General features: G+C 42.9%; 1 protein-coding gene across 1 annotated transcript in view; it reads left to right on the top strand.

Annotated features, from left to right (window-relative positions):
* Positions 1-27,329, top strand: part of PARM1 (prostate androgen-regulated mucin-like protein 1) — a 96,477-nt gene that overhangs the window by 41,251 nt on the left and 27,897 nt on the right. The window contains exon 2 of the mRNA XM_032457984.1: positions 20,437-21,138. Coding sequence (XP_032313875.1) covers positions 20,437-21,138 — 702 coding nt within the window. The remainder of the gene's footprint in view (positions 1-20,436; positions 21,139-27,329) is intronic.

Below are 27,329 nucleotides of genomic sequence, written 5' to 3'. Positions count from 1 at the left end.
CACTTGACAACATAAAAAAGCACAATGTCTGTCTCCTAGTCAAAAATTATTAGGCATATAAAGAAGCAGTAAAATAGAACTCATAAAGAGGAGAAAATTTGATCAATAGATCCAGACCTAGAAATGATACAGATGATAGAATTAGTAGAAAACAACATTAAGATAATTATAATAAATGTACTCCATATTTTCAAACAGATAAAAGAAGGAAAGAGCATTTTAAAGAGAGATGTGGAAGATTTTTTGAGTCAAATCAAACCTATAGAAAAAGATTTAAAATGTCAAATATGAAACAACACTGAATAGGACTAACAGAACTAGACACAGCATAAGAAAACTTAGTAAATTTGAAGACAAAGCAATAGAAAATTTCCAAAATGACACAATGAGAGAAAAGACTTACAATATAAATGCACAAAGCAGTGACGAATTGTGGGGCAACTTCAACTGGCCTAATATACACGTCCTTGAAGGAAATGGGAGGTATAGAAAAAATATTTGAAAACCTAATGGCTGAAATGTTTCCCAATTTGATGAAAACTATTCACTTAGAAATTCAGGAGGTTTGACAAACTCCACCCAAAAGAAACATAAAGACAACTCCACCAAGACACATCTTAATCAAATGTTTAAGATCAATGAAAAAGAAAATGAACTTAAAGCAGTCAGAAAAAAAGACAATTAATAAAAAAAAAGATAAAAATTATAGCAGACTTCTCAGAGGAACAACCACAAGTGAAAAGAAAGTGAAGCAATAGTTTTAAAGGACTGAAATAAAAAACTATCGATCTAGAATTTTGTACCCAGCAAAAATAACTTTCAAAAAAGGCAAAGTAAAGATTTCTTCCAACACAAAAGCTTAAAGAATGTGTTGTCAACAGACAAGTAAGTAAGACGTGCTTAAATGTTGAAGGAACTCCTTTGGGCAATTGTCTTTAAAAATAACACTGTGTTGTGTACTATGTGTATATATATATATAAGTATATATATATATAGTACTATGTATATAGTATACACATATACCTCCTCAAAAAAACTTAGTACTAGTCAGCTTCTACAGTAGTTGCCAATGATCCCCACTTCCTGGTATAATTCCCTTTCCTGTGTATGAGATGGACCTAGAGACTTGCTTCTGATGATTGTAGTGCATCAAGAGTGCTGGGACATCACTTCCAAGTTAGGTTGTAAAAGAATGATTTCTATCTTGCCCACATTCTTCTCTGTTTTTTCTCATTTGCTCACTCAGATGACACAGTCTACCATGCTGTGTGCTACGTGATAAAGAAGCATAAGTGGTAAAGAACTGAGGGTGGCCTCTGGCCAAAGCCAGAAAGAAATTGAGGTCTTCAGTCCAAAAGCTCACCAGAATCATGCCAACTACCAAATGAATGAACTTAGAAGCAGATTCTTCCCCAGTTGAGCCTTGTTTTGATTGAAGCTCTGAGCACCTTGCCTGTAGCTTTATGAGAGATCCTGAGACAGAGTACCCCAATTCCTGACCCACAGAAACTGTGAAATAATACATGTTGTTTTAAGCTACTCAGTTTTGGGATAATTTATTTATACAGTGGTATGTAGCTGATATACCAGAAGAGAGGAAATGAGGTATATATGGGGATAAATATAAAATACTTTTTCCCTTATTTATTACACATCTTTATAAGATAATTGAGGGTTTCAGCAAGAATAGCAACAATGGATTGTAATTTTAGTAACAAAGAAAGAAGTGAATATAAGCTGTTTATTATATATTAATTACACATTATTTATATACTCAAAAAAGATATAAATGAAAGTATAAGGAACAGACAATAGATGTTTAGAGAAGAGAAACGTCAATGTGAGTTGTAATTATTACAAAAGCCTTCACAGAAGACAGAGGATTGAGCAATAATGTCAAGCTTTGGTAAAAATGGTAGAAGAAAAGTGGGGAGAAGCTGAGGTAGAGGGCAGAGCACAAGGAAAGCCAAAAAAGTGGGAATTGGTAACATGTGTGAAGGGGAAGAAGTTAATGCCCACCATTAGGTGCAGAATGCCTTTTGGGGGAAAAAAAAACAGCCTTTCTCTATCTTTCCAGGATAATTTCTTCCAGAAAACCTCTGTAAGGCAAGTTCCTATAAAGTCCATAACATAATTACTTTTAATTTCAAGAGATGTTGCTACTTCCTGAGCCCTGAAATTAATCCAATCATATAAAAACAACACCAAATCCCCTTAAAATGGACATTCTCATTTCAGTAGGTGACGTTAGTTGTCTTGATGGCCTTCCAAGACAATGTCCCTTCATTAATTACTGTATGATAAGGCTAAATGCTTTCATTCAGTTCACTTATGGGTATTGCATACCATACCCTTAAACTTTTATTGTCCTTTTTTAGCCCACAAAAGACAAAATAAATCAATAAAAGCAATGCAAACAGTGCATAAGCTTGTCACTACTGTAGACTTGCTAGCCAAAAATACTGGGAATACTGCATCACTGGGAAGATGACCTCATGCAGGCTCTTGTTTCCTAGTGCTCAGCTACTTGAGAGGTGTACACCATCCAAAGCAGTTCTCATAAATGTGAAGAAATGCATCTTCACAAGCCAAAGCAGGTATGACATGAAACTCCTTGCAAATTTAAATTTTCATAAATCAAAAGGACATAAATTTAAATTCTCACAAACCAAAAGGATACACCCCAGAGTATGACTATAATGGGAAATAAGCTGAGGGAAGAATAAATAAGACCAAGTTCAGGAAGTGTTTTAATAATGTGATTAAGGATTCAGGGACTTAACTGGGAGGTTTAAAATATCTGCGAAAAGGACATGACACGATGAAAGATGTCTGGAAGATTAATCTAGAAATCATGTACAGAGTAGAGTTAGGCAAGGGAAGAGTAAGGTGGGAAGGCTGTTTAAGATGCCATTGTGGAGGAGACTGGGTAAGGTGTGCTGAGATTGTGAGTAAAGGAAATGACAGTATAACACCAAACACATTTAATAACAATAATAATTAAAACTTGTTGAGTGCTTCTTACATACCTGGTGTTGCTCTAAGTGCTGTGTATTAACTATGTATTTAATGTGTATTTACTATGGCATATGTATATACACCATTATTATCCCCATTTTACATTTGAGAAAACTGAGGACCCTAGAGGTTCGATAACTTACCCCTGGTCACAAAGCCAATGAGGAGTGGAGTTGAGGTTTGAACAGAGCAGTCTGGCTTCAGATTTGTGTATGCTTTGTGGATCCTCAAGCATTGACTTTGTGGGGGCCCTGTGATGGGACTGAGAATGATGGTAAAGGAACCCAGTCCAGGAGAGATCCAGAGCCACTCCCTTCTCTCCATCTCCTTGGCCACTACCTGAGTCCAGGACAGCGGCTCCTCTTCTCTGAAACAGTGTCTGGCTGCTTTCCCTGGCTCCAACACTGGCCAGGCTCCAGCCAACTCTCTGCCCTCACCAGGATGACCTATTGAAAGCACAAAGCTGATCACATCACCTCTCTGTTCAAACTCATTGGGATAAAGGCCAGAGCTCATACATACCTTATAAGGCCCCATGCAATCTGGTGCCAGATCATTTTGCATCCTAGGCTCCAGACATAAGACTTCATGCTCTCTCAGGCTGGGATTTTGTATGTGATGCTCTTTCTGTTTCAAATCCTGTTCCCCCTCCTTTCCGCCCATCCTATTCTTCATGGACTGTCTTTGACTCATTCCTCACATCCAGTCTGAGAGGTAACTTCTCTTAGAAGTGCTCTACCTCCCTGACCTATGTGTGCCTTTGGCCCACCTCTGACATGCTTGGACACTGCCCTGACCTAATTGTACTGCATTCTACCCTCAGGCTTAATAATTGGCTTGCTCCACTGAATATTAAGTTCTGTGAGGCTGGTGATTCAGTTTGTTATTTTCTCCCCAACACTTAGCATGGTATCAAGTACATAGTGGATTCTAAATAATTGTTTTAATTGAAGGCTAAACAAGGACTGAGTTTGACAGGATATCAAAAACAAACATGAGAAAGACATCAAATTTTATTTTTCTCTCTTTTTTGGGGGGGGAAGAATAATGTATTTTTTAAATTTATTTTGTATTGAGGTAACATGGATTGATCACATTGTATAAGGTTCATGTGTACCACATTATATTCCTATTTTTGTCTACCCTACAACATGCTCACCTCCAAAAATTTAGTTCCCATCTGTTAATACACAATTGATCCTCTTTCTCTTTACCCATGTCACCCAGGAACCCCCCGACCCCTCCCTCTCTGGTAACCACTACTCTGTTCTCTGTTTCTACTATACCTATGTCAAATTTCCTTTCATACATTAAACCTAACTGGTGCCATTGGCAGCATCAGGAGAATTATTTTGGAATTGCTCAGTTTAGGCTGGTACCTGTGATTTGGTGATAATTTGTCATCCAAGAAGAAATGACCTGTGTGCAGTGGAAATGAGAAAATCAGGGCTCATTTATGAGGCTGAAGATTCCAACTTGATAGTTTTTCCACTTTTTAGAAATTTTATCACATTTTCAAAGAAGACTTTGCTTTCCTCCCTTTGCTCAGCAGTGTTTACCTAGACTGATTTTGGATTTATTATGGTGAAACAGAAATCAAAATTAATACCTGGCATATTCCTCCCTAGGTCATGTGTACAGCTGTACATAGAAAGGAGAATTCCTTTTCTCTGTGTGGCTTAGAAAGTTTGCTTGTACTTTTTTTATGCTGCTGTTACTTGCTTAGGTTGTGAATGAAAGGGTGGATTTCAGAGAGAGGAGCCAAACCTGAAGTGGTCTTGATTCAATTACACAGCCAATAGAAATGCTATTCATGATCACGTGAAGAATAATTTTGGCTTTTCTATATATCATTATTTGATAAGGATTTAGTAAAAAGTAGATTTTCTGGATGAAGACTTGTGAATGCAATTACAGCCCCATAGCTTTATGAAGCCAGAGTGCTTCTGCTCCAGCATGCAGAGACCTAACAGTTGATAAGTGCTTTTAGGGTGAGATGCAAATCTGTCTGCTAAAAGCAGCCTCTGAGCTAGAGAGACGTGTCCCTGTAGTCTGGCTGACAGGACACATGGGCATCTGTCCTAGGGACTAGGGAATGACCCACTCATTTCCTTCTAACTAGATACAGGAGGAATTTGTATGTTTGGTGGGGCAGAAACAAGTCTTCCTTACTGTTGAATCATTTAGAAGGGTGTGTGTGTGTGTGTGTGTGTGTGTGTGTGTGTATTTGTCTTGGTATGTGTGTGTTCATATGTAGCTTAATATTTCACCACAATGCAAACAAAGTGCTTCCCTTATTAGCCTTGGTATCTAGAGGAATAAGATTCCCCCTCTTGTGAGCTGTGTGACTTTGGATGAATGGATAAAGAAATTGTGAGATATATATATCTCAAAGAAATTATGAGATGTGCACACACACACAATAGAATATTATTCAGTCTTGAAAAAAGAAGATCTCTGCAACAACATGGGTGAACCTGGAGGACATTATGCTAAGTGAAACAAGCCAGGCATAGAAAGGAAAAAATGACATGATCTCACTTCTATGTGGAATCTACAAAAAATCGAGTACAGGGAAGCAGAGAGTAGAACGGTAGTTCCCAGGGATGGAGCGGTGGGGGAAATGAGATACTGATCAATGGGTACAAAGGTCTGTAGGGTACAGTTCCATAGGATGAAAAAGTCTAGAGGTCTCATGTACAGCATGATGACTCTAGTAAATATACTGTATAGGACCCTGGAAATCTGCTAGAAGAGTAGATTTCAAGTGTTCGCATCACATACAAAATATGGTAGCCACACAAGGAGATGCTGTGTTAGTTAACTTGACTGTTGTAATTATTTCATTGTACATATTTATATCAAATCATCATGTTGTACATCCTAAATATATGCAACATTTATTTTAAAAAGTAAATAAAAAGAACTTGGATAAGGGTAAGGGTGATGGCAGAAACAAGCCCAGAGGAGCTAGTTTGATGGGGAAAGAAAAACCAGTTAATAGACTTACTGATTTTGAATATAAAGCCAAAAAGGGATCTAAGCTAGGGGCCTGGAACACGAGAGAGAACGCCAGGCTGGATATTTAGACCTGGGAATTACTTTTGAAATAAAGCCGTGAGGTAGAGCTGCCTCAAATTAAGCATGTGTGCATGTAGAGGATCCCTGTCTGACCCTAACAGTGCCAGGGGGAACCTAAGAATATATTAAAGGAGTGGTTTACGACGTATAGAATGGGCAGTGTTACATTGTGAATAATTCTTTTCCCAGCAGCAACACTTACAAATTTATTCTGAATAAGTAGACCACCAAAAGCAAAATTATTCTTCAAGTTGAGCCAATTTTTATACAGCTTCCACGGTTCACCCAAGTTAGCTCATGTTGCCAGAGTCTGTCCTTCCAGATTGATGTGTCTAATAGCATCTGTCAGCGGTGGCTGCAGAGTAGCATTTTAATGGGTCCCGAAGATTCATCAGAAGATGCTGTGCTCCAATAACAGTGCCGGGGGGCGCCTCCCCAGTTGGTGTTGCTGGTGCGTTTCCTAGCAGGGGAGACTGTGCTGCCAGCATTAAGAGATACTGAGGGTAGCAGCAGTTGGAGGTTGGTTAACAAATGAAACCCTGAAGATGATGTTTATGTGGATGTGTGTATCCAAGTACTGATTTATGTTATTTTAAGCTGAGATGCAAATTTGGTGAATAAGGAGAGCGAGCCATTTCCCTCTGGAGTTGTGAATGTGTTAGGGAACAAGAGCATAAGAGAGTCTGGATTTTTAGGCAAATTAAAATCAGAATGCTTCTTTACACAGGTGACAAATTAGGTGGTAATTAATCCCATTAAATGAGGAGTCACTATGGAATTCTTTCCAACAGCCAGTTCCCCTCATCACTTAACATATTTGATTAAAATTCATTACCCACAACATCTCTTACATAAAGCATGGTTTCTCATATTGATTTCAACTGATTCAATTCATTATGAGGAATATTTCTGCAGAGAAGATTCACTCCTACAAAGTTAATAAGTTACTGTAATCACACATAAACTGGAAACAAGCTTTGTACCCACTTCAGCTTGTGTTCTTTGTACCTTTGTGTGAGCTACCAGCTCACATGTATACCTAGAACTTCCTAATTAATGATTGATTCCTGTTCTCTTGGCCCCTTCTCTTTATTTGGGAATGAATGGGCACCTGGTTCCCACTCCCCGAAGATGGGCCACCTATCTTTGATGACATGTCAGGACATGGACCACATTCCAGGAGACAGTGAAACACAAGGTCCTTTCCTGGAGTCCCAGTGATGCAATGGGTCTTGCTGTGTGTGGTTCCATCCTCAACTTGCATCTTCCACCCAGTCCAAGTTCTGAAAACGACCTGTCTCAGCAGAGAGGCCAAGCGCAGTAGTGATGGTCCCTTACGGAGAAGAGGATTCATAGTCAGGGAAACTGGGTCTCAAAGAGGAGAAGCAGCTCATCCAAAGAACAATGGCACTGACACCCACAAAACCCGATAGACTTCGGGGCTCCCAACTCTGCCTCACCATTTCCAGCCTAGAACTTGACTCCAATGAGTAACAAGTTCTTTCTCATTTTCATGTTTGTAGAGGACAGAGATCCTCAGATTTTAGGAACTTTGTCCTGACACTGTAAGTTTTTAAACTTACAGTTTTAGTTGAGTTTTGTTGTTTAGGAAATAGCTTAACAAGCAGAAAGAGGACTAAAGGGCAGAAATGGTAATTAATGAATACCTTACCTTTGTGTGTTACTTAATAGCCAGCTAATCCCTTTCACCTACTTGCTCGTCCCCTTCTGTCTTAGTCCGTCGGGGCTGCTGTAACAAAATTCCACAAACCGGGCAGCTTGTAAACAACAGAAATTTATTTTTCACAGTCCTGGAAGCTGGAAGTCCAAGACCAAGACACCAGCATGGTCACCTTCTAGTGAAGGCCCTCTTCCTGGTTCAAGGCCAACATCTTCTCTCTGTGTCCTTACATGATGGAAGAGTATAGGGAGTTCTGTGGGGTCTCTTTCATAAAGGCACTAATCCCATTCCTAAGGGCTCCACTCTCATGACCTAAGCACCTCTCGGAGGCCTCACCTCCGAACACCAGCACATTGGGCATTAGGATTTCAACGTATGAAATATTGATGCTTAGGGCCTTTTGCATCTGACCTTTCCAAATAAAGACTTCTGATGTTGGCATTGTCATGTTTCCTCCTCTACCACTTTTTTCTTCACACAGATTATCTGTTTTGTCAAGTATGCTGAAAGGCCAGTGCCGTGGTCTGAATATTTGTGTCCCCCCAAGTTCATATGCTAAAATCTTGTTGCCCAATGTGCTGGTATTAGGAGGGGAAGATAAGCCCAGTTGCAGCTGTCAAGGGAAAGGCTATGTGAAATACCAAATTACTATCTCTTCCACTTGCCTTCCTCCGTGTCACTTAGATACCTGGGTGCCTTGATCAGAGCAGGCACTCAATACTTACCTGTTGTATTGGACCTAGACAAACAAAAATCTAATCAAAAAAAATTTAAAGTAAATTGCTAAGTGATGCTTAAAATTTAAAAACAATAATAGGACTGCGTTCCAGGGAGTGTGTCTTGCTCATGCCTCATCACACAGAGGCAGGCCAGCCGGGCTAAGGATAACAAGGCGTGGCTCCCCGGCTGCTGCTGAGTGCTATTTTCTCTGGTCCCTCAGCCTCACCAACTGCAGCCACCCAGCCTCATGCATGTTCTTGTCAAGACTCATGGTGAAAACCACCCTAGAAGTTTCTGAACTTCTTTTTTAATAAAGTGGAAAAATACAAATCACATTTAGCTGTGGTATTTTTCCTTTCTGATGCATTCTGTGGGTATGTGAGGCAGCTCAGCTTTCATAGGCATCAGCCTAGAGAATACCTCCGGGAACGCTGACAGGTCCAGCTGCCTATTGCTTTGTTGGAGGATGCGGGGAGTGCTCTATCCCTGAGGCTCACAGATGATGCCAGGAGGCATAATAGCCTCCCTCTGATGGTGCCTAAAAAGTGCCTTTTGAAAATCATTAGCAGATTAAAGGAGGTGAAGGCATTTGGTCCCAGGTTCCAATTAGACAGAGTCCACCTAATAATCTAATATGTATTGAACTCTTACTTTATGCCAGGCATCGTGATAAGCATTTTACATAGTTTGTCATCTATATTGCAAGTGATGGAAACCCTAACCAAGAGTAACTTAATCCCCAGTCATTTGTTGTTTATTTAATAGGAAGTCTGCAGTTAGGCATCCTAGTCCTGGCTTGGCAAGATCAGCAGTATCATCAAGGAGAAAGGCTCTTTTTCTCTTTCTCTTCCATCATCTCTAGTGGGCTGACTTTCATCCTTGGCTTCACAAGATGGCTGCCAATGTGCCAGACATCACATCTGCATTAAAGGGAGGAAAGAGGGAGGAAGAGCACACACCAAGAGAATTTTTCTTTCTTACATATTCTTTTCATAAGGAAGCAAAATTTTTCCAGAAGCCCCTTAGCCTATATCCTATCAATCTCATTTTGTAGAACTGGGGTGCTTTGATACCTCTAGCAGCAAAGAAGGCTAGGAAGGGAGCATTTAGCTCTTATAGCCTCCGTAGGGAGGCTGGCAAGAGGGGATTGGGAATGGCTATTGGGCTAATCAAGCAACAACGTTTGCCTTATCTGCCTTACTTGTTTAACCCTCACAATAACTCTATGAATGGAAGGACTTATTATCACAAGTTTATAATTAAGTAATTAAGAGACTTGCCCAAGGTCATACAGCAAGTAAGTGGTTTGGCTAATACCTTTAACTTTAACAGGCAACTACTTAGCAAGATGGTTAAGAAGACAGGTTGTTGAGATAAACTGCCTTCTAGAGTTTAAATCTGAGTTGTACTACTTTTAGCTATGTATCCTGGGAAGTTATTTAACCTCTTTCTGCCTTACTTTTCTCACTTGTAAAATGGGGAGAACAATAACACTTACCCTTCATTTATTGTGAGGTTAAGATTAAGTGACAGTACTTGTCAAGTACCCAGAATTTGGCTTACAATGAGCATTAGACAAGTGTTAACTAAGAAGCTATGAAGCAAATAGCTTCATTTATAATAAACCTAAACTGGAAATAGCCCCCATGTGCACCATAGGTAAAATGGGTTAATAAATTGTAGTATCTTCAAACAATTGAATACTATCCAGCAGTGAAAAATGATGAGGTGTTAACACACAATAACGAGGAGAGTCTCACAGTGAGTGAGAGAATCCAGATGTGAAAGAGTGCACACCGCCGGACACCGCCGGACTCCATTTATGTGAAGTTCAAAAACAGGCCAAACTAAACTGTAGTGATGAAAGTCAGAATAAGAGTTACCTTTGGAAGACAATGTCTGTGAGGAGGCATGAAGGAACTTTCTGGGGTGCTCGAAAGGTTCTATATCTTGATCTAAGTGGTGGTTATGCAGGTTTAATCGCATGGAAAAATTCATTGATTTGTGCACTAAAGGTATGTGCCTTTTCCTGTGTGTCAGTTATATTTCTATTTTTAAAGTACATAAAAATTTAAAAAAGAAACTTGGAAGCATATATACTCATGCTGAGTGGCATCTTTGCAGAAAACCCTTAGAAGAAAATGTTGGCAGGAGGAGGAAGGAGGCCCACCGATGTCATGGGTCATTCGTCTTCTCTCAGAAGGCCCCCACCGCCCCCTCCCACTTCCCACTCCCAGAGCAAACTTCCCCTGAGTCATCTTCCCAGTCTTGGAGGAGCATTTGCACTGGAGTCATCGCTGCCCTCTTTCCTGACCCACTGGGTGACCAGTGGTGGACTTTGGAGGGGAGGCCAACAGGAATACAACATCTGAATTCATTTCATGGGCATTATCCTGTGAGTAATCGAATTGGCTACGGAGTCACCAGTCAGAACGCCGGGACGCATCAGCCTGGGATGCCTCTGAGAACTGTCCTTCCGAAGGCAGATTTCCATGGAGCCAACCACGTACAGAGCTCCAGCTCTGTGGAACAAGGAGTCACGGATGGTGCATGCTCTGAGCTGGAGACAAAGTGCGGGACATAGTGGACAACAGCATTTAGGCTGAGAAGGCAGTGGCTTCTCACCACACCAGGGCTGCCCCAGCCTTTTGGGCAATTCTAAGCCTCAAAAAGATCCTCTGAGAGAAACGGTTCAGTCGAAGCAGGCCAACATCATGGGTTTTCTTAAGTTCTGGTACTTTCCAGGGCTGTAGGGTATGAGAAATGACTTGTTTTTTGGGCCTGTAGGAGGTAGGGTGGAAGGAAGGGGGTGTGACCTTTGACCAGGCAAGAGATCACTGCATTTTACAACACCCAAACACAGAGGGTTTTTTTCTTTTCAATCGCATGAGAAATTTTTTTGAAATTTCAGTCAGCAGTTGGGCAAACTGAGCTGAATTGGGCCCCCAGGCCAGAGCATGTGTCGGGGAGGATCACAGCCTCAGCTCTGGGTCACAGGAAAGGGGGCTGCCTTGGTTTAATGTCAGCCACTGCAAATCACCCAAGGTGCTACCTGCGCTCCCTCCCTCCCCTCTGAGGCCTGGGGAAGGGGGCTTGCTCCTGAGGAAAGCCTGGGCAACGTGTCCAGGGCAGGCTCCATCCCGGGACTGGGTGGGCCCAGGCTTGGCCTGGCCTGCGCTGCCCTGGCAGATCCCTGGCCCCCTTAGTCTCCAATGAGCAGAGGCTCCCGGAAGAAGGCTGCGGGCCCTGGATGGAGCACAGGCATCTGGAGCAGCTGCGTACTTACACGCTCTGTGGGTGGGCCTTGGCATGTCCCCTTGGCCTGGGCCCCAGCAGTGTTGGGTCTGGGCCCACAGAAGGGAAGTGCAGAGGACCTGACACAGTTGTCCAGAAGACCCCCTGTGGGAGATACTAGTCATCGTCTTCTCCCACCCCGCTCCCCACGACCCACGCCCAGGTGCACCTCCAGCCACAAAGCGACCAAAGAGAAGGCACCCTCCCTGCCTCCATCGTCTCTCATTGCCTCCACTGCCCGGCCCTGCAAGCCCCCAAGTGGCCCCTTCAGAATCTCAGGTACCTACTGGCGTCCTTGCTCAGAACAGCCTCCTCCTGAGGCCGACCACCAAGGCCTGCCCCCAACTTAAAGATAACGAGTTTGGAGGAGCATTTGACTGAAAGACAGATGCTGCTCTTGGTTGAAATAAAAAACAAAAAACGGTGTCTTTTTCCCCCAAGAAGTACCAAAATTCTTCACAAGTGTTCTTCTCTCGCTGGCATTCACAGCCCCCACAGGGAGCCTGGTGAGACCATTGGTCTGGATTTCACGGATAGAGAAATTGAGTCAGACACTAGGTCTGTGGGTTCTGATTTGGGGGACAGAAAACCGAAGGTCTTTTTTTTCCCCTGGATGAGAATGGTACCCCATTTCCAGCAGCAAAACCCTCAGGAGAAGATGGCTCTTTGACTTCCAACAAGTGTCTTCTTAAACACAGTTTGATGGCCTGGAGGCGTGCACAGTCTGTCTAGATATATGAGCGCTCTCAAATGCCATCTGGCTGGACCAGACTGATTAGTCATGGTTTTGCAGATGTTTGATGAACCTGCTGGAGTGTTGGGGGCACTTAGCAGCCCCACCGAAGAGAACATGGGGGATTTTTATAAGTATGAGGGTCCCAAACAGTGGCTTCCCTCAATCTAAAGATTTAGCTTTCATATTAAAATATACATATCATTTTAGTCCAAGTACTTGCTGAAGTTTAGTCCATTCAGTGCAAGGATGGTAAGGCCCACCCACATTTGGACCAACTGACTGATAATCAGCATAGCAAGAACTGGCAACTCTGGTCTATATCCTGCACACAGAGAGGCAATCCCTGAAGTTTCCAAAGTGGATACAAGCAACCAAAAATAGCAAAAGTCTCTTTAGAGACCCATCCGAAGTTTCCTATTAGCTAGTGCTTTTTACAGAACTCACAGACAAAGCAGAAGGAGGATGCATTTCTGCAATCACAGTCCAGAATATGAGCCAGAGAACATTGCTGTTTTTCAAAGGGTAGAAAATTCGTGTCTTTCCTCCATGAATGTTGATGGATCACTTTCTCCACACCAGGCACTAAGACGCAAACAACAAGCTGCAGTCCCTCTCATTAGGGCTCCCAGACAACCATGGAGAGCTCAGTAGAACATGTGTTACAAACAAAGTCTGTATAAAGTGTGGTGGCCGCACAGAGGAGATGGAGAATCTTCATACAGGAGGTGAGACTCCAGAGTTCTCAGAACTGGGTGGGGAAAGGGGAGTCAGGGTGGGAAGAATAGCAGACACAGGGGCAGGGAGGCAGACGGGATATTTCAGGAGCACACACTGATTCAGATTGCTTGGATCTCAGGGTCAACAGGGGTGGGGTTGGAGACCATAAAAGGTGTTACGGGTTATGCCAAGGAGCTCAGAATTTATCCTGAGACCATTAGGCAGCCCGCAGCAGGACTGAAGCGGGAGAAAGGAGTTCACACGGTCACGTAATTTTTTTAAAGTCTTCTCTAGTGGCCCACATTAGAGAATGTATTCAGGAGGATAGAGGAAAACTAGTGATTTGTTGCCTAGCAAACATGGAGCACAGACTTCAGAAACACCCTTGCATTTCCCGCTACAAGACAGCGGAATGGTTATAAGGTTAGCTGGGAGCCAGATAATTTCAGATTCAAACTTCAGCTGTGCCTTGTACTAGCTAGGTGACCTTAGGGAAGTTACTTAACTTTTCTGATCCTCTGTTTTGTCATCTATGAAGCCAAGGTAACAGAGGATGTTAAGATTGAATGAGATGATATGTGTAAAGGGCTTAGCTCATTCACTCATTCATATATAGAAATATACATATTTGTGTTTGAATTCCTATGATGGCTCAGACAATGAGAATACATGGCCAGCAAATGCAGTACAGTCCCTGCTTCCTGTGGATATTAGAGTCTAAAGGGGGAGGCACACATTAAACAAAGCTTCCCACAAGCAATTACAGTTACGTGCCAATTTCAGTCCTGTAAAGATAAGACACAAGGTGCTCTGCGTACATCGGGGGTTGGGGCGGATGTGGAGGGTGGAGATGGGGTTAGATTTAGCAGGAGAATCAGCAAAGGCCCTTAAGCTAACCCTGGAAGGATGAACAAGAGTAACTCAGGCAGACACAAGAGGGAGAGCTGTTTAGGCAGAAGGAATAGACTAAATCAAAAGCCTGGTGTGTTTGAGTACCCGGGAGGGAGAAGGCTGAAGAGGCAGACTGGGCTGGGATCACAAGGAGCCTTCTAGTCCTTGGTGGGTGACAATTCATGGCACTCATTGCCAGTGCTGCAGACCTGTATTCCTGACACCCGGTCCAGCCAGGAGGCAAGAGCACCTGTGTAGAACACAGACTCTCTACCCTGCAATATCCTGTCACTCCTTTCAACACTCCTTTCAACTCACCTCCCTGTCCCAGCCATCAGTCCCCAAACCTTTCCTCCTGGCAAGGCAAGAAACCTAGGCTCAAGCCAGACACAGTTTTTTTCACATATCAAATAATAATATACATGGAAACAGATAATTTTCTATCCAACCAAGAGTCTGCTTTTCTTCTTAGCAACAATCTGTCAGCTATTTTTTATTGTAAAAGCTTTAACCTGACCAAGCTTCAGGAAAGACTTGCATTTGTAAACTTACAAGGAGGAATTGCAGATTAAGTTAGCCATCATAGTATGCATCCCCAGATCTCTTATTTGGCCAAGTTGAAGAGATTTCCACCCTTGGGTCACTCCATTTCAGGCCAGTGAGCCTATCACTGCCAGGGCAGTGACACTGTATCTGTCAGAGTCACTCAGTTTTGGAACAAGACTCATTCACCTGTAATTTAGAGGTTAATGGGTTCAATTTCTTCATTCTACTTATGCTGCCATTTTCTCAAGGAAATATTAGAACTAAGGCTTTTCTTCAGGGGAAAGCCCCTCTACTTTGGTTGGGAAGGTTTATGGGCACTACGTTATTCTAACTTCTTCAGCGGCCCAGTCTCACGTGGGCTCCTCCTTGCTTACTCTGTAATGGTGGTTGCTAAAGTACATGCTACCAGCCTTTTCCAGGCCAGGAGCCATGCGGTGTGGGTCAGAGGGTGGGAGTTCTAGCTGGGACTCTGTCCCTACACTATTCTTTCTAGGCAAAACTGCCCAACTTCCCCTCTTAGATGCGCCAATTAAATTACATCGTGTCCCCTCCCTGTGCCTGTTCCCTTATTTGTCAAATGAGGGGCTGTAATCATGTATCACTTGGACTCTTTCTAGCTCTAAAAATTTTTTTGAAATCCTGAGATAAATCCTCAATCCTGATACAACCCTGTTTGACTTAGTTTGGTTTTCCTGTGGCACACAAGTCCTACATGTGAGAAAGCATAGTGATATTTCCTCAGACTATCTCGGTGACTCTTAATATTGAAGCCCCCACCCCTACAATGTGATGGCATTTGCAGATGGAACTTTGAGGAAGTAATTAGGGTTAGATGAGGTCATGAGGTTGGGGCCTTATGGATGGAATTAGCATCCTTATAAGAAGAGATTTAAGAGAGCTTCCCCCTTTCCCACCTCCACAAGCATGTACCAATGAAAGGCCATGCAAGGACACAGGTAGAGGGTTGCCACCTATAAGCCAGAACAGAGATCTCACCAGAACCTGAATTCACCCCCACCTTGATGGGACTTCCCAGCCTCCAAACTGTGAGAAGTAAATTTCTGTCGTTAAAGTCACTCGGTCTATGGTGTTTGGTTCTGGCAGCCTGAGCTGACTAGGACAGCAGGCATTCTCTAGGGTAGTCACAGTATCTTCATGCTGAAAGAAGACCCACCCTCCTGCACTCAGAGCAATTTGGAATGCAACAACAAATAAGGCAAAGAAGAGGCTTTTAATGCCTTGTTCAAGTGAAGATAATCAGTGTTGTCCCCTAATTCCGTGCACTGTTGTTTTGTTAGGAGTCAGAATTACCTGAACTAGACTGTAAAGTACTTTAAATAACTAAGGAGGTAGCCATGGAAAATGAACGACCTCCTCAGTCCTCTTTGGAAGCAGGAAAGGTAGGAGTTATAAAAGTGTATTAGTCAGAGTTGGGATAAAGAAGTTGTGGTATATGATGGAATATTACTCAACCATAAAAAAGAATGAAATTTGCAGCAACACAGATGGACCTGGAGATTATCATACCATATAAATGAAGTAAGCCAGACAGAGAAAGAAAACTTCCATATGATATGGCATCAATTATATGTGGAATCATTAAAAAAAAACACAAATGAACTTATTTACAAAACAGAAAAAGACTCACAGACATAGAGAACAAACTTATGGTTACTGAGGAGGAAGGGAGTGGGAAGGGATAAATTGGGAGTCTGAGATTTGTAGATACTAAATACTACATATAAAATAGAAAAACAATAAGTTTCCGCTGTATAACACAGGGAACTATATTTAATATCTTGTAGTAACCTATAATCAAAAAGAATATGGAAAGAAATATATGTAGGTATATGTATGACTGAAATATTATACTGTACACCAGAAATTGACACAACATTGTAAACTGACTATACTTCCATTTTGAAAAATGAGAAAAAAAAAAGGTATATTAATCAGAGTAAAACAAGAACATGAACTTCTCCAGCAACAAAACCAATTCCTGGAGCATGTCATTTTCAGCACTATAGTGATTTCCATAATACAGCTTTTAGCTCCACTGGAAATGACAATACACGTGTCACCCTGAACATCATATACTTTAATGACACCTTGTGTGTTCTCATCCTTTCAGAACCAACTCAAATGTCATCTCTTCTGTGACTTTTCTAAATGTCATTTGAAAATAACTTTTGTGTATTTTTGCGTTCCATGGTCTCCATACAGAATATTCATCTTTCCTTGGGGCTCCCGTTCCAATTTGCATTTACTTCCACAAGGCACTTATCACATCATATTACAGGAAGTTGGATGTCCTGTCTGTCCTGCTAGATAGTGAACTCTCCAAGAGCAAGGCCATGGCCATAGAAACTACTCAGTGAAAGCTTGAATGAATGAATGAATGAAGTCCTGCTCCTTTGCATATGACTCATTCCCCATTCATCCCAAGCTTCCAAAGACTGATTCAGCTACCAGACTGAGGCTCTCTCTACCTCCATCTGCCCATATATTATATGATACTATGAACAGTAGTTAAACATTGTCATTTTTTCCCCCTTTGGCCTCGGAATCTTTAATGAGTCATGGGAGCTACGAGGATGCAGAGCCAGTAAGCTCTAAGGTCATATGTGAAGATTCAGTGTTTTAATAATATTTGTCCCAGCTGTTATTTTGTCCATATTTCAAAGATCCCTTGGTCTGTATTCATCCTGAAATTATTGACACTTCACAGCTGCCCAAAGTCCACCATAGAAACATGGACTATTATGTGGTTTAATTTGGGAGGTCTGCCCCTCTGTTTACTAGGAGAGAATCCCTCCTGTGGTTTACAGTCTTCACCAACTCCTTTTAAATAAAATAAAGCCAGTAGTTTTGATAACAATCCAAGTGTTAGATTCAGTTTCATATTGAGAAAACTGTATTTTCAGGTTAGACTCTGTAGCACAGTTTCCCATCAGCTACTGAATCTGTTGTGCAGATGAATGAAGAAGTGAGCAGATTTAATCTCAAGTGCCTGAATTTCTTTGCATGTCTCTGCTTTCCCTTCTTCTGTGCTAAAATCTAGCCTATGTTTTATTCCTTGTGAATATAGATCATGTTTGGCTGTTACCTATATGCTACCCCCAAGAAAATTTCCCCAGAGTTTGGAGGGTTAAATAGTTGAAGACCTAACAACGCGTCAGGCACATGTACATGGACATGTAGAAGGACAGAGGTTGACATTTTAAGCAAGATTCCTGCCCCCAGACAACACCAGATAGGCAGCCCTCCTTGAGGCAGCTCTGATGGATGTGGCCATACTAAGCGATATGATATGTAAAAGGGAGTAGAGAAATACTGGGTATTTTTTTTAATAAAATTCTTAAGTTAATTCATTTTTCCACCCTCCTTTCTTATCTCCCTCCTTTTCTCCCTCTTTCCTTCCTTCCTTCTTTCCACAAGTACTTTTTGAGCAATTACAATGACCTAAGCACTGTCCTAGACTTGGAGGAAACAGCAATGAATACAACCAGGTCCCTGCACCCGCATGGAGCTTATACTCTGGGAGAAGAGAGATAATAAGCAAATAAAGAATATGTAGTTTCAGGAAGAAATTGCTTTACTTTATTTATTTTATGAAAAACAGAAGTGAAAAAAAAGAGAAAAGCCTATGATGGTTCCACAAAAAAATTAAACAGAATTACTGTAGGAGCCAACAATTCCACTGTTAGGTATGTACCCAGAAAGAATTGAAACCATGGTCTCAAACAGGTATTTGTACACTCGTATTCAGAACTGCACAATAGCCAAAAGAGGGAAGCAACCCTAGTGCCCATCAATGGATGGATAAAGAAAATGTGGTGCATGCATGTAACAGAATGTCATTCAGCTTTAAAAAGGAGGGAAATTCTGACATGTGCTGTAATATGGATGAAACTTGAATATATTGTACTAATAAGTGAAATAAGGCAGTCACAAAAGGACAAATATTGTATGATTCTACTTACGTGAGGTACCCAAAGCAGTCAAATTCATGGAGATAGAAAGTAGAATAGTGGTTTCCAGGGGCTGGAGAGAGGAATGGAAGGGAAGAATAGAGAGTTATTGTTTAATGGATACAGAGTTTCAGTTTGAGGAGATGAAAAAGTTCTGAAAATGGATGGTGTTTATGGTTGAAAAATAATGAGAATGTACTTAAATGCCAAGGAACTGTACACTTTAAATGGTTAAAATGTTATATATATAGCATTTATATATGTGTATATATATATATATATACAATGTTTTTAATTTTTAAAAATAAGCAAGGGGTTGAAGTAAGAATGATTTTAGTTAGGACTGTCTAGGAAGTCTCAGAGGAGGTGACATTTGAGTAGAGACCAACGGAAATGAGGAGAACATGGGATGATGACATAGGGGAGGAGTTTTAGATTTTATTCTAAGTACAATCTTTGGAGAGTTTTGATTGCTTAATCTGATTTACCAATTTAAAATATCATACTGGCTGCTATGTGAAAAGTAGACTGAAAGGGAGGAAACCTGGGTGCTAGAAGACCAACTAAGAGCCTGTGGCATTGTCCAGGCGAGTGACTGGTGGCTCAGGTGATGCTGAGATAATAAGGGAGGTGGTGAGGAGGGATTGGATTTGGATATATTTTCACGGTAGAGTCATCATGATTTGCTGATGGGAGTTGGGGTGGGGAAGTGGTGAGGGAAAGAGACGCATTAAGGATGATGTCTGGATTTTGAACTCAGTAGCCAATGGAAAGGAAGTGCCATCCACTGAGATAGAAATGAGTAGGAGGAAAGCCCGTTGAGGAATGGGAAGAGATATGGGGAGGCATCAAGAGTTCCCTGAAGAGTGAAATCATAAATTTAGTGTCCAGGAGACCACTAGTACTTAGAAGCCATTTATTAAATACTTGAATGAATGAATGAATGAATGGAACTGAATGGGCAAATGGAGGTAGGGAGGAAAGAAGAAAGGAAACTCAGAAAGGAAACTCTAAGCCTTACAAAACATGAAAGAGAATATTTGCTAAAATGGCATGATGGTAAAGACCCTTGGCTAGAATTTGGGAGAACTAGGTTCTAGTCTAAGAAAATATTTCCAAACTTCAGATTCCTTCCTCCCCTAGGCTTTTATTCTGTTACCTCCCTCTTTTTTCCCCAACAGGAAATGTGCTCACACTTTTATTCACCCCATTGGGGCAAACCCATTACCCTTTGCATCCCTGTGCGTAGTTGCAGGGCTCAAAACCCGGAAGCAAGGAACACCCAATCAGTGAGTTCCTCTGACAGGGACCAATCAATCAGTGAACTTTTCTGACAGGACCAGCCAATCAGTGAGGTCCTCCAGCTTTGGGCTCACCAACCACGCCTTCCCCATGCTCAGCACACAGGCTGGGCATCCCCAGTCATTGTGGAGCAGACCCTAGAGCAATCCAGAGAAATTCTCATCAAGTCAGTTCTGCAGAGTGTCTCAGTTTTTAAGAGCACAGATTTAAGTAAGCAGGAGAGAAGATTAGTTCACGCCATGTAATGGCTGAATTTGCGTTGACTGACCCATAACTGCTCCTGCTGAGACTTCACTCTGGTTCCTACCCATAGTCACAAAGGGAGAAGAGAGCAATTGGGGGTGGGGGGAGTTTCAAAATCACCTTCACAATTGCAGAGGCACGGTGTAAAATGAAAAAAACCTGTGGAACTGCTATAAAACAGCCTTGCCGTGCAGGTTTTCAAACATTGACCACGTTTGTACTGGCTCTTCCACAGGATTGACAGTACAGAGCGTGTCTGCATCTGCCCTCTCACCTGTTTCTCTTCCTGCAAGCATCACTCCACTGACAACAGTCTGGACCAGCTCTCCACAAAGTCCTCCTGCGTCCCCAGCCAGTGACACGCCCAGCAACTCAGTCCTCCCGGTTACAGCATCAGCCCAGACATCTCCACCCACCAAGAACGTTTCCATAGAGCCCAGAGAAGAGGAGCCCACCAGTCCAGCCTCCAGTTGGGAAGGCACAAACACAGACCCCTCACCAACAAGCAGTGGAGCCCACTCAACCCCGACGCCTGAGGAACACAGCTCGGACTTTCCTGAGGCCAGGGTGCCAGCTACAGGGTCACAGCCCCCCACTGAGTCTCCCGCACTCACCTCCCCTCAAGCACCAGCCTCATCACCCTCACCCCCATCAACCTCACTGCCAGAGGTTCCTTCTGCGTCCGTCAGCACCAATCAGACCTCGACTGAGACCAGCACCAAGTTCATCGGAGCCCCAACCACCCCAGAGTCCCCAGCGGAGGAGCACAGCTCTAGCCACACACCTACTTCACATGCCTCAGCTGAACTGGTGCTCACGGAGACGACACCCCAAGCAACTGTGCCAGCCAAAGTGACCTGTGTGCTGATAGACATCGAGACCACCACCGCCTCCCCCAGGGTGATCATGCAGGAAGTGGAGCATGCGCTAAGCTCAGGTGAGTCTGTGTCTAGAACATCGGTATCCTTGACGCCACTAAGATGCTATGAGTACCGTTCAGTTAACCAAACACAATGGGTTAGATTTGAATTTTGGAGTGCAACACCTGTGCTGAATTATAATGCACAAGAATGTCCAAGAGAGCAAACTTCACAAATTTTCAGTCTCTTAATAATTTCCCCAAGATAATTAATTAATTGCAGCCAATCTTTACGGTTTGTCTTTGCGTAGGTCACAGGGAGTGTAAATGAATGAAGCTGAGTAAGCGAAGGGATGAACAGCACGGCTCTGGGTTGAGCTTCCTAGGTTTCAACTCTGGCTCCTGACTTTGGGCAAATTACTTCATCCCTGTGTACCCTTATTTTTTCCTCATCTGTAAAATGAGCATAAAATAGGCTCTATTGTACATGGTTCTTGTGGGGATTAAATGAAATGACATATAAAGTGCTAAGAACAGTCCCTGGCAGGGAGTGAGTACTCAGGAAATGTCAGTTGTTATTATGACTTTGCTCAATGTATTGACGAAGTGTTTACCTCAGGCAAAAAAGTAGGGTGGGGGGTTGGAGAGAATGTGCTTATTCTTTAGAGTCACTGATACGTGGGAAAGACAATCAATCTTATGGAACGTCACATTTGTTTTTATTCTCCCAGGAACCCTCTGAAGATGGTATTATTTTTATCTTGAATTTGCAATCTTGGAAATTACGATGGAGAGAGATTTAGGGTCTTTTCTGAGGTCACTTGCATCTGACATTGACGTGAAGACTTTAAATTTTAGGGCACTGGGCAGGAAAAGGCCTTAGTGGGAACATTTGCCCTCTTGATTAAGAAACAGTAAGGTGATATCAGTCAGAAAGGGGAGGGGAAAATGGAACTTTAGACCGTTCCTTCCCTGAGTAGTCCTGCCAGGGGCATGGACTCCGAGGAGAATATTTGGGACAGAGCCACACATGACCAGCTGAGGTCAAAGAAATGCTGTGACTGAGGAGAAATGAACATCTTTTAACCATTGCTAGACAAGCACTGTGAATGGAAACCCTGGTAGACGTGGAAGGAGAGAGGGAGAGCACTTAAGATAAACAAGACATAATTCTCACGGAAGAGCTCACAGTTTGCTAGGGGCAAAGTCCCAAAGAATTGCAATTTTTTATTTCAAAGGCCCAGTATATATCAGTAAGAGTCCCAACAAGAAAGAGAGATACAATCAAACTGGGGTAAAGGAAAGAATTACAAAGGTACAGCTGGGATGTGAGAAAACCACGGGGGATCATAACTGCAGAGCTGTCACGAGTCAGGCCTCAAGGGAGAGACCAGAAACCAGAACCTAAGAGGAGACTCTTGCAGAAAAGACCACCTTAGGAGGAGCAGTGACTCTTGGGCGACGGACACAGCTAACCCAAGGTTAGCCTCTGGGGTGACGGGAATCAGTACTCTGCCCTCCATCCCCCCACCACTGATGTGCAACTCGGTAAGCCAAGGACAAGGAACCCCACTGTGGTCCATACAGGTCAACTTCCTGGAGAGCAGAGTGGAGAAAGGTGGGAATTGGACCTGGAGGGTCAAAAGGAGAGAATCTGACATGCGCAGTTCAATAATAGCTTCCTCTGTGCAGCCCCATCCTCCTTAGTGCCCTGTTTGCACTTCCAGCCTGCACTTATCACGTGGCATTTAGAAGTGTACTTCCTGTCTCTGCTTTCCACCACTTTCTGTCTGATATTTTCCATGCTCCCAGCTGGCAGGAAACATCTCCATTAAAGACTAGGTACTTGGATCAGACTGAGTGTTGACTCAGTGTCCCAAGGACTGTCCCTAACAAAGGTGCCATCCAAGAACAGGTTTGTGGGCAGTGGCCCCATCTCCTCTCTTTCCTAATTCAGACCTCACTGCCACCTGCATGGTACCATGTCTTCAGTTTTCTAACCAGTCTCCCTTTCTTCACTTTACTGCCTTCCGGGATACCATGGACATGATAGCAGTACCAAGCACAAATTCTTAGCTAACCTCCCTCATCTGACACAACCTACTGCTTTCTTCAAGTCCCAGTCTCAGTTTCATGGGCTAGATCATCCAAGACAGTCCTGTTCTAATATGCCAGCTTGTGTTTTAGACCATGTATCTTGATTTCCTCAACTCAAAGCTAGCAGGGCTAAGAGACAAAATTAGTGACAGAGCTGGGTCATTAACCAGAGCGTTATAGTCCTAGGGAATATGGCCCCCGGTAGGAAATCCAGAGTAAATGGACAAAGGAGTGATTGAATGACTCGAGAGGAAGGTGTGGCAGGTTAGAGGGAGATCCCTGAGCATGGCCAGTGTACATATCATAGACCCAAGAGGGTTTATCCCCTATGACCTATTAAATCGGAAAATATTTATCATGCATCAACCAGGACCCTGTGCTTGATGCAAAGAACTAATAAGTACAAGATCTGTCCTCTGAAATTTTATAGTTAAAATAAAAAGAAAGGGCACTTTCTTAAGTAATGCTTTTTTAAAAAAATTTTTTTGAAGTGTAGTGGATTTACAATGTTAGTTTCAGGTGTACAGCAAAGTGATTCAGTTATACATATATATACATATATTTTTTTTTCTTTTCAGGTTCTTTTCCATTAAATGTTATTACAAGAAATTGAATATAGTTCCCTGTGCTATACAATAGTTCCCTGTTTATCTATTTGATATATAGTAATGTGTGTCTTTTAATCCCCAACCCCTAATTTGTACCGCCCCACCCTTCCCCCTTTAGTAACCATAGTTTGTTTTCCATGTCCTTGCGTCTGTTTTTGGTCTGTAAATAGAATTTGTATCATTTTTTTAGTAACTCTTAACACCATTCCTTAGTTTCTGATCTGAGACTGAACGAAAGTGGGTGGTAGGATCTTTGAGCAGATGTGATGCAATCCATTCATTTCAACGGTGGAGAAATCGTGTCCCAGAAGTGTGGAGTGCCTCACCCAAGGTCAAACCACCCAGTGGCAGAGCCCAGATCCTTAAAACCACAATCCTCACAACCACTTCTCGGATCAGCAGCACTGCTCCTCCGCTTCTCCATCAGCCCAGCAGGCTGAGCAGCGCCCCGTGATGCTGTGCTCACAGATGACTGTTTGGGGATGTTTCTGTTTGAAGATTCTTGTGCTGCCTCAAGAGTGGCAGTAATAACACTACATTTTTGTTTAGCGTTTTGTCTTATTCTGTATGAATTCACATAGCATATTTCTATGAATCCAAGGACTCATCCACTGAACAGTATCCAGACATAGTCACCAATGAATGATTCTAAAAAGAGGCAAACGCTATGGGAGTTAAATTTGACTGGTGGGGTGAGGGCAGGGTCTGTGATGGAGGGAGGGAGCACATGATCTGAGCTGTAAGAGGTGGGGAGAGCTAGGACCCCAGGAGAATTCGGGGGAGATTCAGGCACTTGTGAGCTGCACATGCCTGGATTCAGAATTCAGCCAGCAGCTGCATGCACAAAAACTGCTTGAGTCAAGGTATCCTGTGCCCTCCACACTGCCAGCTCTGGGGGTTAAGTCTTAGTCCTGGCAAAGCCCCACCTATCAGCAGCATTTGACACTGATGGTCACTGCCCTCATCTTTGAAGCACTGTCTCCACTTGGCCATAGGACACCCCTCTCTTGTTTCACCACCTACCTGGCTGACTGCTCCATCTCAGTCTGTCGCCTTAATTCACCCCCTCACCTTCCTACAGTGGAGCACCCCAGGCTCAATACTGCCATCTCCTCCCCCCAGCCACACGCATGCTCTGCTCTTCCCTCCTCACTCACTGCTGAGATGATCTCATCCTGTCTCATGACTTAAAATACCATCCCCGTGCTGATAACTCCTGGATGTAAAATTCTATCCCTGTATTGTTTCACTGAACTAAAGACGTGTCAACACCCAGCTGTCAACTAACTCATATCCTCCACTTGGGCGGCTCTTGGGCATCTCAGAGGTAATATAGGTCAGATGAATTACTGATTTCCTCACCCCTCAGTCCCCTCCTCCCTCTTTTGATTCCTCAGGCCAAAATCCATGGACTAATCCCAGACTCTTTTCTCTCTCACATACTCCACATCTGGTCCTGCAGAACCCAATTTCCTCTCGCCCGTCTGTCATCTCTCATAGGTAGGACTTGAATATTCCTGTGACTGATCTCACTACTCACCATGCCCTCACTGGAGAAACCCTTTTCAAAACCCAGGACAGAGTCCGTCCCTCTTTGGCTCTAACACTCCATTTGTTTTCCCTTCTGAATCAACAAAAGCCGGGGTCTGTGTCCTGCCTGCTGTGCTCGCACACTGAACCTGCCCTGCCTCTCTGCCCTCACCTGCTTCCACTTCCACCTGCAAACACACTGGCAATCTTACCGCTTCTTGAACATACCACACACACCCTCGCCCCTGGGCCTTTGCACTTGCATTGCCTCTGCGTGAAACATTCTCCTGCCAGCTCTTTAATGGCTCATCAGGAAAGACTGTTTAGCTGTCTCCTCAGGAACCTTTTCTCATCCCCTGTCTGAAATTATAATCCTGTCACCATGGACCTCTTTACCCTGTTTAATTTTTCTTTTGATCGCTTACCACTTTCTGACAGTATCTCATTTATTTGGTTTTCTGCCACTGGACTGTTAGCTCTGTGAAACCAGGGACCTTGTTCACAAAGAGGAAGATGTAGGTTACATGCCCAACCCTGGAACAGAGGCTGACACATGTCAGACCCACAATCACGTTTGTTGAATAAATGAATGAAGGGTCAGTCATCCAATACCAGGGAAGTTATTTAATTTCTCTGTTCCTTGGTAGTTGCATCAATAAAATGGGATAAGGGTAGTACCCAAATGATGGGATTATTATAAGGTTTAGTTGGACTAGGAAATGTACAAGATAGTGGCCACTGAGTAATGGCTCAATTATGCCTGTGCTTGTTATTTTACTATTACTTACTGCTATCATCAGCATCATTATCATTATTTTGCTGTTGTGATTGCTATTATTATTTTTATTGTATTTATCATAATGAAGAATGTCCACCATCTTAATGAACTTTTATTTGGCTTTCACTGTGAGTCAAGTACCTGGTGAGGCCTCCCTCCTGGAGTTTACAGTGCCACACATGCACAGCATGGCAAGTAGTCTAGTTTGGTGGATCCCAGGATGTGTGGAAGAGGAGACTGAAGAAGAAACAGGAAGGAAGACTTCAGGACAAGTGTTAGAGGACCCTGAGTAGCATGATGAGAAAATTTACTTTCCCTGACAAGCCACTAATAGCCACCAAAGGCTTTTTATCAGGGGAAGAAAATGTCGAGAATTATATTTTGAGTGTTCAACTGGTAGGAATATGTGTGTGTAAATTGCAGGGAGTTCAGGACTGGAAACACATAGATCAGTTTATACCTGGCTTCTGGTTTGCCATTGTCACTGACAGATCTTGTCATTTCACTACTCTGACTTTACAAGCTCTTCACTGTAAACTGAATACAAGAGAGGCAGTCTTTCAGGGGCTTTTATTTGGCTTGTCTTACCATGAAAATTGTTTATTAGAAGTATCCTAGGCAGAAGAAATGAGACTCATATTCTTATGAGACTTACTGAGAATATATCTGATCCAAGAACTGGGCTAGTGACTGACACAGGTGAACCCTCATCTAATCTTCAGAACATTCCAGTGAGGTGAGCCGGACGGTATCTGTTCTACAGGTGACGGGTGAAACAGGCTCAGGGAGGTTAAGCGACTTAAGTTCCCTCAGGAGGGACCAGGCCAGGATTCAAATTTAGTTTGCCTGAGTGCCCCTAAGCCAAGGATTTCTCCTGCCACATCCATTCACCCTGCATTCATAGAAATGAAAAGTTGAGGAGGACCTGTGCCCTCCAAAACTGCTGTGGAGAGAGCCGCATATGGGATGTTATCAAACGCATGGTGCTGCCCGCAGGGCCTGGGGGTGGGGCCGCCCGAGAGAAGAAGCAGGTGGCAGCAGCAGCCGGCCAAAGGCGGCTGTGCGGAAGGAACGAGTTTTCATTTTCATTTTTCCATTTTTGTTTTGCTTTTAAAGGAAGCGAGAGAAAGAGAGAGAGGCATGATGTGTTATATATGGGTCATCTTATGTTATTAAATCAGAGCTCTTCAGGGTGGAAACTGTGACTACGGTATGCTTGTGGCTCCGGGAACCTAATTGAATGGCGCTGTCCAAAT

Source organism: Camelus ferus, chromosome 2 (genome assembly GCF_009834535.1).
Source record: "Camelus ferus isolate YT-003-E chromosome 2, BCGSAC_Cfer_1.0, whole genome shotgun sequence".
NCBI lineage: Eukaryota > Metazoa > Chordata > Mammalia > Artiodactyla > Camelidae > Camelus > Camelus ferus.
Note: the sequence above shows the minus strand (reverse complement) of the source record. Positions and strands in the feature narration are given on the sequence as shown.